The 16,013-nt window shown below is 39.1% G+C and overlaps 1 protein-coding gene and 1 long non-coding RNA gene across 7 annotated transcripts; one reads left to right on the top strand and one right to left on the bottom strand.

The window, feature by feature from the left end:
• Positions 1-25: 25 nt before the first annotated feature.
• LOC110836362 (uncharacterized) lies at positions 26-6,784 on the top strand. Of its 5 annotated transcripts, none has more exons than XR_015534798.1 (5): positions 26-708; positions 1,591-1,733; positions 2,847-3,007; positions 5,924-6,107; positions 6,400-6,784. It is a non-coding gene; the product is annotated as an uncharacterized LOC110836362 (long non-coding RNA). The 5 variants fall into 5 exon arrangements; XR_015534797.1 differs by having other exon boundaries at positions 26-1,354; XR_002545269.2 differs by lacking the exon at positions 1,591-1,733 and having other exon boundaries at positions 27-708.
• Positions 6,785-7,393: 609 nt separating this feature from the next.
• On the bottom strand, positions 7,394-9,758 carry LOC110836360 (tubulin alpha-1 chain). 2 transcript variants are annotated; one of them, XM_022077470.2, is made up of 3 exons: positions 9,596-9,758; positions 8,766-8,988; positions 7,394-8,641 (listed from the first exon to the last, which is right to left on the bottom strand). In XM_022077470.2, exons 1-3 carry the CDS (start codon positions 9,596-9,598, stop codon positions 7,515-7,517), a joined length of 1,353 nt encoding a protein of 450 aa, XP_021933162.2. In that variant the 5' UTR covers positions 9,599-9,758; the 3' UTR covers positions 7,394-7,514. The 2 variants fall into 2 exon arrangements, with proteins under 2 accessions (XP_021933162.2, XP_087203517.1); XM_087347391.1 differs by lacking the exon at positions 9,596-9,758 and having other exon boundaries at positions 8,766-8,997.
• Positions 9,759-16,013: the final 6,255 nt, after the last annotated feature.

Raw genomic sequence — 16,013 nt, 5'->3', positions numbered from 1 at the left:
GATTCTTCTGTGTGATGGGAGGTTATATGCATTGCAACAGGACTCACATAGCTTCTTCTTCTCAAAGTGCCTATCCGTTCCGGATGTTGGCAATCAGCATAGCAATTTGAGCTTTACTGGCTGCTACTTGAAACAGCCCACCAGTGGACACTCACATAGCAGGGTATGTTATTTCTCACTAACTACTTATGTGAAGAGGTGCAGCATGAAAGGAAGGTGCAATGGAAGGTCAGACTGATTGCAGTCTTTTGGGTTGTCATGTAATCTTGTAGGTGGTTATCAACATTTTGGAGGGACATATTACATCTATCTTCACAGAAAAATGTGACTGAAAGTCCAAGAAAAGGGCCTCTCAATCAATTTGCTTCCTTCAATCCCCTCCCATTAGTGAAAGTAGTAAGCACCTCTGAAACGTCGGCCAGTTTTAATGAGACTACACAGCACAACATCCAATTATTCGTCTCTTCGTTTCTTATACGACGTAAATTGAACACAAGTTTTACAACCACCAACTACCGCTAAATTTTGCTTAGATGTAGCAACTACAACACTACGAAAGTCACTAAATCGCTCAGCTTTGCCAACTAAAAATGTAAAAATCTATGCACACGAGAAGGTTCGTAAAAATAATATCGTTTGTTGGAAGCTTTGCAAGTGAATGGGCGTATTGGCATTAAAACGAAACAGTCACGGCTAGCATCATAACAAGTAATGATGACAGTTGACCAAGAAGCAGTTGAAAGGGCATTTGTGTTTCAGTTCCCGACTTTCATTACTTAACAGGAATATAGTCCGGAAGTACCAATATATATTCCGTACTCTGGTTCAATAAAAGAATTAACACAGCGTCTTATATCTTCATTTAAACTGCCTTGTTATGTTGAAAAATGTAGATTATGTCATTTTCGTTGTCAACGGTGCTGCACGAAAGGTGCTCCAGTTTGACATGACCACAACACTTGCACTACTAAACAGGAATATAAACTGGAAGTACCAATATATATTCCGTACTCTGGTCCAATAAAGGAATTAACACAGCGTCTTATATCTTCATTTAAACTGCCTTGTTATGTTGAAAAATGTAGATTATGTCATTTTCGCTGTCAACGGTGCTGCACGAAAGGTCCTCCAGTTTGACATGACCACAACACATAACAATGCAACTAGCCGTTTTTATTAGCTGAAATATTTTTCTTTTTAAAATTTAGTTAATAGTGTTATGTGAGATTTTTGTACTTCTTTGCAATTAGGTATGAGTACTTTTTTTCACATTTACAGTCAGCTCTAGTTAAATTTGTGAAGGAAGAAACAATTAAGTATTATGATGATGTTTCTCTCTGCTATGTTATAAAGGGTAAAGCTGATGTACAACTGTGTTACTTGTGTGTGTATATGTGGTTTGATTTATATTATGGGTAAAAATACAGTTGTATTCTTTTTGTAATTCACTTGATCTGGCTACACAATTTCCAAGCAACTCTTGAATGGGGGTTGGCAAAGGACCCAATGACACCATGAACTAGAACCCATACAATTTAGGTGGTTTATTGTAGCACCATGTAGTCTGAGAGTAGTTTGCCAACATTTCAGTGGGCCTTGTTGCCTCCATCATCAGGGCTCATTGAAAGAGGCAGTGAGGACCTACAACCCAGAAGACAGCCATCTTCCTATTTCATCAGTGTGCCATTCATTTATTGCCTGATGCAGTAAAGGAAGCTGTTGAGTAATGAAGGGTCAGTTCATCTAACAGTATGGATGGGATGGGTTATAAGCATGGACATACAAGCTTTAATAGTGTTGTTATCAGCAACAAATATAGATACAAGGAAGGTGATAATGATGGAATGCTATTACATGATTCACAGCTCCTGACATTTCAGATGTGGCTACTGTTAAGTGCACAAGCCAATTAGGTGTTGCATTGCTTAGTTACATAATTATGACAGCTGAGTTTGATGGGCATAATGTAAACATCACTTGTGCTTGGACTAAGTATCCATGAGGCAGACTAAAAAATACATTAGACAAGAAGCCAGTAGATTTGTAATGTGCAACAGCAAACCCCATGTTGCTCTTTGTTTATATCAAATTATGCTTTGGGCGTGTTGTGCATTTTTTGTTCCAAACTGTCACATTCCCAGTCTGACATCAAAAAAAAAGACATTAATGCCAGGTAAAATTATATTTAATTTTTAGATTGATCCTTCAGGAACACACTGGATCTAGGACAATGTGTTCTAGTTTTTCAGACTTTGTGGTGTTTTGTGAGCCACATTACCTATCTTTTGTATAACAAAATTTATAGAGATGCGTAGAAGAGGCTCTGAGCTCCATCCCTCTTGCTGAAGCAACATTCATGTTATCAGTGAGTTATTTTTTCTCTGATCAAGTGGCTTGGGGTTTGGTCCCACACCCTATCTGCTGCGGAAAAAAAGCAGTTTGAATGGGCTTTGTGAGACGAATATAACGGCATTGTGAAAACAAAGGCCTCAACTGTACACAATGTTTTCTCAACTGGAATACATCGATTTCAGGCTACGGATTCCATTCGCACCATCAAGGTCAAAGGTTTCCCTTGTGTAGTGTTTTGAATTCTTCATGTATTTTTTATTACTTTATTTAATGCTATATTATTTCAAGATGGGATCATTCACATTGTTGTTGGGATAATTAATAATCATAGGATTGTTCTTAATCAGTTTATTGAAATATTAAAGGTTTTTGTGTTTGAATAGACACATGTTGACCGACTTCGATGTCTCGATTACTCCATGCAAGAGACCTTAGTCCTCATTTACATGTTCAAATCCACGAGCATGAAATTTCCTTTGAATATTCCTGTGCAGATCGAATTTTTACATTGAAGGGATTTGACAAGAACAACTACTCATCTATTCCAATGCCTGGATAGGCTTCTGAGGAAGCAAGAAATTATTCAGCAACAACCGAAAGCTGCACTTCATAAGCAACAATAGTGTTCAACAATCAATGTAACCGAAACACATAGGTACAGTACATTAGGATTACGTAACTAACTAACTAACTAGATGGCTTACCGAGAACCCAAAGGTTCATCACCGAATTAACCAAAGCCCTCCAACAGACCCTGTCCTGGGCCAAAAAAATCCAGTCTCCTTCAACTCCTATCTCCCATAGATCCCGCCTGAGATTATCCTCCCATCTACGTCTAGGTCTCCCCAGCAGTCTCTTCCTCTCAGGTTTCCTGACCAACACCTGGTGCACACCTCTTGTCCCATCCATGCGCGCTACATGCCCCCCCCCATCTCATTCTTCTCAACTTAATCACCCTACAATACTGGGGGAGCAGTACAGATTTTTAAGCTCAACATTATGCAGTTTTCTCCACGCCCCATCGTCTTCTCTCCTAGGCCCAAATATCCTCCTCAACACCCAATTCTCAAACACCTGCAATCTGTGTTCCTCCCTCTGACTGAGAGACCATGTTTCGCACCCATACAAAACAACAGGCAAAATTATTGTTTTATATACTTTAATTTTCAGGTTCTTAGAAATCAGGTGGGAAGACAAAATATTTTGAACTGAGAAGTAGCAAGCATTTCCAGAATTTAATCTCCTCCTAACTTCCTCATGAGTGTCATTTTGATTTGTTATTGTTGTTCCCAGATATTTGAACTTTGTAACCCTTTCAAAGGACTTATTAGCTACCCTAATATAATTTTGCCCGCCTGTCTGCTGATGACGAGATACTTCTAGCCCCATCTTTCTACTAACTTCTAGTAAAACTTCTGCGTTCCTCTTTATTGTATTCATATCGTCCCCCAATAAATTAACATCATCAGCATATGCCAATAGCTGATGTGTCCCATTCAATTTCAAACCCTCCTGCCTATCTTGGACTTTCCTGATAACATATTCTAGCGCAAAGTTAAAGAGCAAAGGAGACAAAGCATCTCCTTGTTTTAGACCGTTCTTGATGAGGAATGTCTCAGATACATATTTACCTACTCGAATTTTGCTGCAGGTTTCATTTAAGCACATTTTTATTAGACTCGCTAGCTTCTTTGGTATACCAAATTCAATAAGAATATTATATAACACTTCTCTCTTCACAGAGTCATAGGCTTTTTTTAAATCTATAAATAACTGATGTACGGTCCCACTGAACTCCCATTTTTTCTCTAGTATCTGACGACTGCAAAAGATCTGATCAGTCGTTGATCTGTTTCGTCTGAACCCACACTGATGATCCCCAATAATTTCATTCGCATGTGGGGTTAATCCTGCTAAAAGAATGTTGGATAGAATTTTGTATGAGGTTGATAGCAGCGAAATTCTTCGGTAATTACCACACTCAGTCTTGTCCCCCTTCTTATGAATAGGAATAATTATGGATTCCTTCCATTCTTGTGGCATCTCTTCCTTATCCCAAATTAACTGAATAAGCTTATGGATCCTCATATGCAACCTTTTGCCACTGGATTTAATTAATTCTGCTGGAATCTGATCAATACCTGGAGATTTATAACTTTTCAACTTCATCTAAACTAGGTTCTGGCACCAACAGTTCAGCTGTATGTATTTTAATCTGTCTAATATCACCAGTCTCATGAACATATAATAGCTCGCTAAAGAAATTTTTCCACCTATTCACAATTTTTATTGGATCTGCAAGCAAATTGCCACTATCATCCTTTACCAAATTGGTCTGGGGTTGATATCCTTTCTTAAAGTTATTAATGCCTCTGTACAGGTCTCTGATATTTTTTCCTTATTATTTGTCTGAAGTTCGACAATTTTGCCAAAAGTCACAGATGACATAACAGAGACTGGTCGAAAACACATCTTCAGCTTCAGTATGAATGAACGGAGATGTGGATTTTGTTTCATGACCAAATGTTATTCATGGAGCCCTTGGCTACACCACTGTAGCTTGAAAGAATTACTTGGCAGGCAAATTCAGTATTTGTTAGTGAAGAAGCATTTTGACTTGGCAATGTAAAATGGGTACAAGACAAATGTGCCTGTAAATTTTTCATGAAAACAGATTATATATTTTCAAAATTAAATCTTTATGATGTTATATCTGTCAGTTTTCAGGTACTGAATATTTATGTTAACAGAAATTATGTGCAAATGATTATTGGCATTACTATAACTTTTTGTTTTATACTACTCTGTCCATACATACAAAGTGAACTTTAGGAAGCATGTTGTTCTTTGGTTTTACAAAGTAAAATTTGCAGAACTTCAGAATATAAAATAATTAAGTTTCTTATGATTTATTCGCAGCCCCAAATGGAGAGGTGCTGTTGTTATTAGTAGGTGAGGGACACATAAGGGATGTGTTCAAGTTTGTGAAGACTACAATGAATTATTATAAAAATCACGAACAACTGTTTGATCACACATTACCATTGTCTCCTGCATTGCACACCTGCTGCAATATTCCTCTTACTGTTTTCTGGAGATAATTTGGCACATTTAAGTCGTTAATATTTGTAATTCCGAACCTTATCAGTCTTAGCTTTATAGATTTGTTAATTTGTTGCAGCTATCATATGTTAGTGTCCTGATTTCTAACAGTAAACATATTTAATTTGTTTGTTACTGGATGAGTTAAGAGGTTATTTAACAACTGTTGTATCAAATGCAATGATTATTTAATGTCAAATGATATTAAAGGTTGGCTCTGTTCAGTGAAGTTGAGTGGATCAAAAAGGAGCAGTCTTGCCATATTTAATGGTGATGTCTGGAAATTTAGGGGGGAAACCAATGAAAAGATGTCATGAAATTCAGCTGAGCATCTCTGTGATACAAGTCAGAAGTGTTGAGCCACTTTCAACAATTTTATGATACTCATGGTGAATTGGGACAGAATATAAATTGTACATTATTTATAGTGAGCAGGTGAAGGATGGTGTTATGAGATGGTTTGTTGCAGCTGGAAATATTCCTGCCACAAGAGCTCAAACAGGTGAAAAGTAAGAAGTCTGGTACAGTGCTACCAACAGATCTAACAATCAGTTCAGCTGGTGGGGAAATCAGCCTGTATCTATCAATCGCACTAGATGATGGCCTAACACTCACAGATGGTGCACCTCAGAAATGGGCTCTGGAGCTCCCAGGTAATGAATGACCTACCATAATCTTGCATATGATTTAAAAAATATTTTCACATTCATGAGTGATCCTTCTTGTCTACAGTTCAAATCCTGCCTGTGGCATAGACGTTATTTCTAGTCAATAAATATTTATCCTGCCATAACTAACCACCTTCATACATTTTGAACAAGTAATGAAATTTTATTTCCACTCTGCTGATAAACGAAGTTCATATTCTAGTCAGATAAATATAGAAATTGGTGTTTTTCACATTGTTTTTTAATATAAGTAGAAATTGTCTTGCATTGTGTCCAGATACGTCATCGTCAGCCACCAGCTCTAGTGGGAAATACGAAAGAGATATGACACTGTGCATACTTGTTCCAAAGCAGAAGCAAACTTCCACGAGTTTCTCTGTTAACTATTGTTTGTACGCGTCACGAACATTCAGAATGCAAAACCTACACTTTGTTGGAACCGTTATATATGCTGAAGGTGCACCAGCTAAAGTTGTCCACCATTTTACTCACGTTATCAGACCGTATCAAGCGCAATAGCAAACCATCATAATCCATGTATATGCTTCATTTTTGTAAATACCCAAATATTTTTTTGAAATCTCAGTGTGTACTATCAGTTTTAACATGTGAATGTTATTTCAAACATGCATGAAATAAAGAAAATCTGCCAAGCAGTATTATGTTGAAACTTTAAATTAAGTTTATAAAAATAGCACCCTCACCCACCTTTCCTTTGCCTGAGACAAAGCTTCACACCTTAATAACTCTTTAGCAATACCACACTTTTATAGGGACTAGAGTATTCAAATTGATCAGATAAAATTCTGAATTGTAATTGACCATTTGCCTTAGTTTGGCCATGATAAAGGAAGCATGTCCCTTTATAGTAACAGACATTAACCACAGTACATTTCTTGCATCCATCTTAGACTTCTTACCCTTGGCTTTCCACCTACCATGTTCTTTTCACAAGTATGACCAATACAAATTGAACAGAGGAAACTTGTCAAATGGCATTTATGCAACAAAAAGATTCATGTTCACAAAAGCCTGCCAAACTCCATCCTGAGCCAGCTACAGTTTGCTCCATTGATTCCCATATTCCCAAGGTCTTCCAGCGGCCTCCTTCCTTCAGGGATCCCAACCAATACTTTATATTTCTTACCCATCACTTCCACTAACTTGCAAGACAAAAACACAGCTTCAGTTAAAAAAAAATTTGGTACAAGAATTTGAAAAATTTGATAGTAGAGAAAAGGATGGAAGGTAAAAGAAATTGCACAAAAAAATTCTTTCAAAATGTACTCATTTTAATACATCAGCAAGCACTGATGTGCAGGTTGCAACATTATGAAACGAACACAAAATTCTTCCAATATTGACAATCCAAATTTAAACTGGAGTATACATTTAGTACTCCTCAGCCCCCTCTCCTTCTCCTTCAACAGAATCCATGCCTACTTCCTCATAATCCTTCTCCAGGGCTGCGAGATCCTCGCGAGCTTCCGAGAACTCGCCTTCTTCCATACCCTCACCCACGTACCAGTGAACAAAGGCACGCTTGGCATACATGAGGTCAAACTTGTGGTCCAGGCGAGCCCAGGCTTCGGCAATGGCGGTTGTGTTGGACAACATGCACACAGCACGCTGTACCTTTGCCAGGTCCCCTCCTGGAACCACAGTTGGTGGTTGGTAGTTGATGCCAACCTTGAAGCCAGTTGGACACCAGTCCACGAACTGAATCGTGCGTTTGGTCTTGATGGTAGCTATGGCAGCGTTGACGTCCTTGGGAACAACGTCCCCTCTGTACAGCATGCAGCACGCCATGTACTTTCCATGTCTTGGGTCACATTTTACCATCTGGTTGGCAGGCTCGAAACAGGCATTTGTGATTTCAGCTACGGAAAGTTGCTCATGGTATGCCTTCTCAGCTGAGATGACGGGGGCATAGGTAACCAGAGGGAAGTGGATGCGGGGGTAGGGCACCAAGTTAGTTTGGAATTCAGTCAGGTCAACATTCAGAGCGCCATCGAACCGGAGAGAAGCAGTAATCGAGGATACAATCTGGCCAATCAGCCGGTTCAGGTTGGTGTAGGTGGGGCGTTCAATATCCAGGTTACGTCGGCATATGTCATAAATGGCTTCATTGTCAACCATGAAAGCACAGTCAGAATGTTCAAGCGTGGTATGGGTGGTGAGGATGGAGTTGTAGGGCTCAACAACAGCAGTTGAAACCTGAGGGGCGGGGTAGATTGCAAATTCAAGCTTACTCTTCTTTCCATAGTCAACTGACAGCCTTTCCATAAGCAGAGATGTAAAGCCAGAGCCAGTGCCCCCACCAAACGAATGGAATATCAGGAAACCCTGAAGACCAGTGCACTGGTCGGCCAGCTTTCTGATGCGGTCCAGAACAACGTCCACAATCTCCTTGCCTATGGTGTAGTGACCTCGGGCATAGTTGTTGGCAGCATCTTCCTTTCCAGTAATCAGCTGCTCAGGGTGGAATAGCTGTCGGTATGTGCCAGTCCGTACTTCATCTGTGAACACATCAGTCAACGTCCAACATCAACATTATACTTTGCTACATTTCAACAAGCATTTCCCAATACAATTAAATGGGATGCTCCTTTAATTCACTTGTAAGATTTCAAATGTACATACCTACTACTGTGGGCTCCAGGTCCACAAACACTGCCCTTGGTACATGCTTTCCTGCACCAGTTTCACTGAAGAATGTGTTGAAGCTGTCATCACCACCTCCCAGAGTCTTGTCAGATGGCATTTGACCATCAGGCTGAATACCATGTTCCAGGCAGTACAACTCCCAACATGCATTTCCAATCTGCACACCGGCTTGCCCAACATGAATTGAAATACACTCACGCTGAAACATAACACTACTTCAGACTACCCTGTCACATGAGAAGAAATTGAAAAATCCTGACATTTCATATGCTAATAAGTGAAACATCAAATTACAGTACCTTATGAATTTCAGAAATGTTTTAGAGCCACAGTTCAAAACCCACACATATGGAAGTAGTGATTCTTCAGACAACGCCACATCAATGCATGTACAAATATATACAACGGACGCACCACTGGTCACAAAAATCCCTTCTTAGCAACATTGGAAACTCATTTAATACATAAACTCACTGATCGTTCCAAGTTTATAACAAATTAATTCCAGACTCAACTTTCAAGCCTCAGCAAAAAGAGATTGAATACTCAGTAGCAATAGTTCCTGCATTGCCGACATGCAGCAACTGCCACGTAGAAGCAAAAGTAGTTAAATTTAGGTTATATGATAAACGTATCACACAAAATTAAAAATTCATATTACTTTCGCACTAATTCGATGCCAGAACTTACATTTGATTAATCACAATAACGCATTTTGCAGAGGTAGCACATTCCATTCGTGAAAAACATTGTAATCAAACACAACGAAAATTACTTCCTGAAAATATCTGAAATGAGCGACTCACCATTCTAGTAGATAATTTGATGACTTATAACAAGAAAACAGTCTTAAATATTCGATGTTGTTTGTGAGAACCAAGCAAGGACGCTTCTCCAAACGGACACTGAATACCAACGTAGCTGTCACTTGCTAATATATAGAACTGCTGGCTTCACAGAATGCAAACATCTCATTGGTTCTCCAATGGGTATGTGATGTCATACGGGTGCGGTTCTCCACGACACGCCACCTTATTGTCGAATTTAAACAGGAATAATTTGTACAGTAATTTAATCTATAAACGATTAAAGTATAGTATTAATAAAGCCATAATCTATTATGAAACAATTCATTTTAAAAAGAAACATCAAGCAAAATATTTATTTATTTGAAACGGCTTTACTTAAAATACGGTATTTGGGGTGGGGTAAGTTGCCGGAAAGGCCTGTCGCCGTTGGAACGGAGGGGGAAATGAAACGCTCATCATATTGTGGAGTTCATGCCGTAATCTCTACCACATTTTAACGCAGATTAAACGGGAGTAACATGCATTTCCACTATACATATTACTTTTCATACTCTGTATGTTAAACATTTATTGATTATGCCTTTCAAAGTTGTGATCACGGTACGCCGTTAATCACAAATGACATATTTTGTTGTTTGAACCAATGATACAGTATCCGCCCACACAACAGTAATCTTTGTTTCCAAATGCATGCTTTCATTTTGTCCACTGCATGTTTCGGTCTAGTGAGTACCATGTTCAGGTGTGTGGGCAGATTTTTGTGTTGTCTGGTTGAACCATCACACAATAGGATGCCTCTGATCAATAATATTGCTGTTTGCATAATTTAATGGTGCGATTTTGAATCAAAAATTTCCCCAGCATGTCAGAATTTGAGCCATCCGTTGCGGACAGACTGCATAAATACCACTGTAATTGAAATTATGCGTGCAATAATTTGAAATTACAGGAAAAATGAAGTGTAACTAAAAAAGCATAAGCCATTTCCATAAACAAATATAGAATCATTTCGTAGTTCTGTTACTGCTGTCGTATTAGCTTTTAAATTATCTTCATTTGGAGATGTTTTACAAATATTTTGGTTTCGTAAAAATGCTGAGTAGGACAGCCGGTCTTCAGTTAAAATTTGCTGTGGCTACATTCATGATCATGAACACTGTTCTGACATGGCCGATTTCAGTTCTGTATCATTTCGATGTTTCAAATGGCTTATACCTCTCAATTGAACCTTTCATAACCATCCACCCATTCGACCATGAATTACGAGACATAAAAGTTGCCAGTTACTCGTACAGATTCAGGGTCAAAACTAACTCCACAGAGCAGAGTCCTTGAAAATCTGACAGTTGCTCAGCTAACTAAGAAATTATCCGAATTTGATGGAGTCCCATGTTGACCTCACATCCTATTTCTGCGAGATCCTGCTTAATGTTAAAGAATCTACGCCACTTACGTAGCAGCATGAAACGTTCGTTTCAAACATGGTTACGTCTGAATGTTTTTTACCCCACGAAACAAGCTGGTAGTCGCTGCTTTACTTGGTGTGTGACTTGAGATGTGGGCTAACAAGAACACGATGTGTGGGTTTCTACACCTAGGCCAAGGCGAGTGTGTGGATAAAAGCTTTCAGTGAGCCTACATTCTGTGGAGTCCTTGAGAAGCCAGTCAAATTCCCTGCTATGAAGGAACTTAAAGGTTCATCTCATCTCGCCGAGTATAGAAAAGTACAAATTAAGTTCTTCATTTGTGCTTCATTTGATCTTGAACAGTTTAACAAAATACTGAGAATTCTGACGTGGCCTTGTCAAGAAATCAACTGTCAACTTCCTCCAGCCTTCGTCACGTCATCCGTTCTGTAATTATGAAATCAGGAGTTATTATTACTGTAAGACTTATCACGCAAACCGACTGTCAGTTTCGATGGCGCTGTGATACCACTGATCCTGGAGTCGATAAATTTCAATGACCGGCGTTGAAACAACATCTTATTTTTAGGGTTGATTACAAAATCAATTTAGGAAAAAAACATTTTTTTATATTCACATATCAGGTTCACTTCTGGCATAAATACTGGTAATTTAAAAAAAATTATTTTCCACCTTTTGTCACGTTGTCGTAGGGAAGGCTTTTGGATCTAACAAACGTCCTTCAAGTATGCGTCGTTGTACACTAACCATCTAGGTCTACGTTTTCAACGACGCTATTTTAACTGCATACGTTATATACCTCAAAAGACATGGGAATGTAACCATGAATAGCCATCAGGTATAGGTGTTAAAAATACGTCACCGAACTTGTGATTACAGAAGGGAAACAGCCCTTCGGGATGCTGAAGTCTGCGTTATAAATAGAACACGGCAGCGTACTACAGTCGCATGGACGGGTTCAACGTCATCTTCGTGCGGGCCATGACCCAGGGCCGGAATTATGGGCCCTCTTTAAAATAACTCCACAAACAGAACCGGATGCGAGGTACGCTAACAGTCACTCAGCTGGATTACAAATTCCCCTCCGTTTATGAAAATCTTAGGTTAATTATTGCGTCCACAACAACCTGACACAAGACCGCACCCTGAGACACTCAATTCAATCCACATCCTGCGGCCGTGTCATTGAGACGTCTTTGATGTTGGCTCCCCAAGAAAGCCTCGGTCAGTCACATGACTGGCGGTAATATTTTTGTTTCAACAAATAGAGTTTCAATGTAGACGCCGTTGTCCTTTTAACGAGTGGCCTTGGGAAAGAAATGTTTTGATTTCACTACCTCACACCCCGTCTAACCCCCTGATACGTTTTACTTCCTCTAGCCACAATGGGTCCGCGAACCACACTTCCAAGGCACACCTCAAAGCTCTGAGCCACGGATAATTACCACTTGGAGGCCAATACTTACATTTTCCGTCGTCTCAGAGGGAAATCAACAATGTGGCATGACTCAGTGAGATTCGGACCAAATATGGTAACCGGCGTGCTGATGACGTCAGAAGCTGTTCTCCTACGCCGCCACCCTACAAGGATTTCGGGGCAATGCTAGAAAGAAGGCCGTTGAGGAGCGACAAGCGTGCTAACGCCTACGGCGTTTAAACTATCAAGCCTTGTGCCCGGCCCACTGGCACAAAACACGGCATTCTGAAGAAGTACGGTCACGTTCAGCGCAAAAGTGAGGATAATATTAAAATGAACCTCAGAAAAATCGGATGGAAGGATTTTAACTGGATTTATTTGGTCAAAGATTGGGGGACCAGGTCTCGTGAACGCGGTAATGGACTTTCAGACGAGAAGATGGCGTGAAGCAAATATAAATTCACGGTGGTTTGCCCTTCACGCTCTGTTTCTCTCGAAGTGTTCCTGTGTCTTTCTGAACATCAGGTCCTTCAACTTGACGCCGTTATTTAAGAAACCTCTGAAGCCATAAAATTGCTTCCTCTGAGTGGAGTGAACGGTCTCAAACTCAGCTAGTGCGCCAACCACAAAGAAGTTGTTGAAAAAAACAGTAGTGGTCTATTATTATATGGTGCAATCTAAGATTTACTTGGAGGGACTGATGTAAACCACAGATATCAGTCAGGATAACGGGGCTCTAAACTACGAGTCGAACCAAAGCAGGATTTTTCAATCGTTCGTCAGACGTCCGTATTTTCGCGTTAACTGTAGTTCTGAGTAATATCTCATAAATACTTAAAATTGCCAAGAATTTTCTTCTGTGGGGTGAACCAGTTAAGATGAAAGACCTTCATTAAAACTCTGATGAACACTTGAATCAAATGACTTGGTGCCTGTTGTGAATAAACAACTCAGTTGATACAGCGTAGTTTATAACCTCGGAACAAAGCTTTTGTCTATAGTCAGACACTACACGGTGTTCTAGTCAGTACTGGGACAATAATATCAGGTGATCGATAAGAAGGGCATAAGTCAAACGTAATTTTTACTAGTTTATTAAACGCGTTCACTTCTAATATGAGTTCACAGGTTTGCTTTAGCTTTGAGCCAGCATTATCGATCGACTCTCCTGGCTGCAGATGTCTGTTCAAGTACACTCCCCACAGAATGTTTGTGGCACAGCCTCACTATCATACAAATGACAACAGGAATACGTAGGCCTGTTGTAAGACCATCACGCTCAGAGTCCGAAAGATTTGGTTTCTAATGTCATATATAAGTCTGTAAATTGTAACCCCCATTAATTTTACAGCAATAAAACGCGTGTTTACGAATTTGGTATGAAGGAAGAAGATAGTGAAGGTACGATATTCGTGAAGAATTTAAGAAATAAAATTAACGTATGGAAATACATGCAATTGTTTGCCCTTTTGGGTCCTAACAACATTACGGACATTTCGAAGGGACTTCGTGCCTCTGTCTTCAGGAACACAGACAAATTATGTGTATGTAGGATGATTTCGGCTTTTGAAACAGCATCTGGTAGCCGATTTCTGTCTTAATATGAGAAATATGCGTATCGTACTTCGTGACCCAATCTTGAGTGTGGTAAAAAGAAAATTCCCTTCTTGCGAACAACTTTCCATGTATGGCAATGAGAAAGTGGACGAGATGTAGTATGAGAAAGGCAAGCTAAGGCTTATTTGGAACAGATGCTTTGAAGTACTGAGAGAAGGAAAGAATCCTTCGAAAATGCGACAAAATTAGAATATTTGGGAACGGCAATAAGGAAATATGAGAACGCTAAAAATAAATAAAATTCGGGGACAGCTTAATTTTGAAATGTCGTCTTCCCGCCTGCTGTCTAAAAATATAAAGAAAGAAAAAATACACAAAACTACAATTTTACCTGTAGTTTTGTATGGGTATTAAACTTGTTCTCTCAAATCCAGGAAAGATAACAGATTGTGTGTAATTCTCGACAGTAGGTTTTCGGGGGCGACACACGACGAATGTTTAAAATTATCCAATGTTTCGGCAAACGATGCATTTGGGGGAAAGAAGTCCGAACCAACACATAGTCTCTCTAAGATGGCAACTGAAATGTTTGCCGAAGCGTTTGATAATTATCTTTCTTCGACGTGGCTTATCCCTGAAACTGAAAGTTGTTTTCTGACCGAGGGTGTTTGAGAACAGCGTGCTCAAAAGAATATTTGGACTCGGGAGGTAAGGTATGTCAGGAGGATAGAGGAAAAAAATTACGTGAAGAGGAGCTTCATAATTTTACTCTTCGCCATATAGTATTTGGATTATCAAGACGAGGAGAATGGGATGAACGCGACATGTGGCAAATATGACCACAGCCATGACACATACAATAACCCTATGCATCGGAAATTAAGAAAGCAACGCGATTACGTGTAGGAATTCTCGGTCTAATAATGAGCTACGCTGAATATAATACCACATTAAGGCTGACTTCCGTTTAAAATGTCTTTAAACAACTGGCAACGCCGGAGTTAGACGTCACCACGTGTAAATATAATTCAAAGAATTTGCTGAAGATGGCAGCAGTCTACACATGCTGTGATGGTTTGTTTCGATAAACCAGAGTCGATATATATTGCTTCTTACAAAATGGTGTTTAACTCTATGCGCGCCAAATGTGAAAATGGTCACATTGGTAAAGGCAAATTTTAGCTTACAGATGGTTAGGTTATCAGCTTTACACTCAGTACATCTTTCTAACTAAAGATAAGGCCCTATTTATTCATCAGGAGGCTGTCAGAAATGTCTTAGCCACCCTCTTTTGGAAAGATGTGATGACAACTGTCTTTTGCGATGATGTATGATAGGAATTTATTAATGTTCCGGAGGTGTTTACTGTCTCCATCTCCAGGTGATGGGGCAGGAAGGATCTCTCAAACATCATTAAACTTCTACTAGATTATACAGTGTAACATCCCAGAATACAGTAAACTATTAATTTTAACATTTAATTATTTTCGTCTTACATTTAGTCTATCTTCATCGAGACTGAAAAGTACGATGTCGGCTTCCACTTGCATAATACTTGTATCATATTATATGAAATTTGGTTAACTGTTTCAAATGCTGAATAGGCAGGAGACACACACACACACAAAGTATGGTAATCTCATAAATATACACTTTCCCTTGAGGAAGCAAAATATGCTAAAAATGTAAAGAACACAGTACTTACACATGCGCTTGTTTCAAAGTCTAGAAATATAATTAAAAACCACAAATAATATACTTTTATTTTCTTGCAAAAAGAATAAATATTAAGAAACAAGTGCGGCTGTTAAAGCCATCTAGAAATATGAACTATATTGCAGCTTTACACTATGAAACAAATTAGTGGCATTTATATTTCACACTTTGAAATACATTTATATTCTATATAGAAATGGGAGTAAAGTCGCTATACATGAATGCAACAGAAGAACTGATCATGGTTCAGTGTGGCTCCTGCTTTTCTGGCTAGGTTGTCCAGCTCCTCTGTAAAGAA

This window comes from Zootermopsis nevadensis, unplaced genomic scaffold (genome assembly GCF_977971745.1).
Source record: "Zootermopsis nevadensis isolate Lab colony 2312 unplaced genomic scaffold, Znev_1.0 Znev_ptg000011l, whole genome shotgun sequence".
Taxonomy (NCBI): domain Eukaryota; kingdom Metazoa; phylum Arthropoda; class Insecta; order Blattodea; family Termopsidae; genus Zootermopsis; species Zootermopsis nevadensis.
Note: the sequence above shows the minus strand (reverse complement) of the source record. Positions and strands in the feature narration are given on the sequence as shown.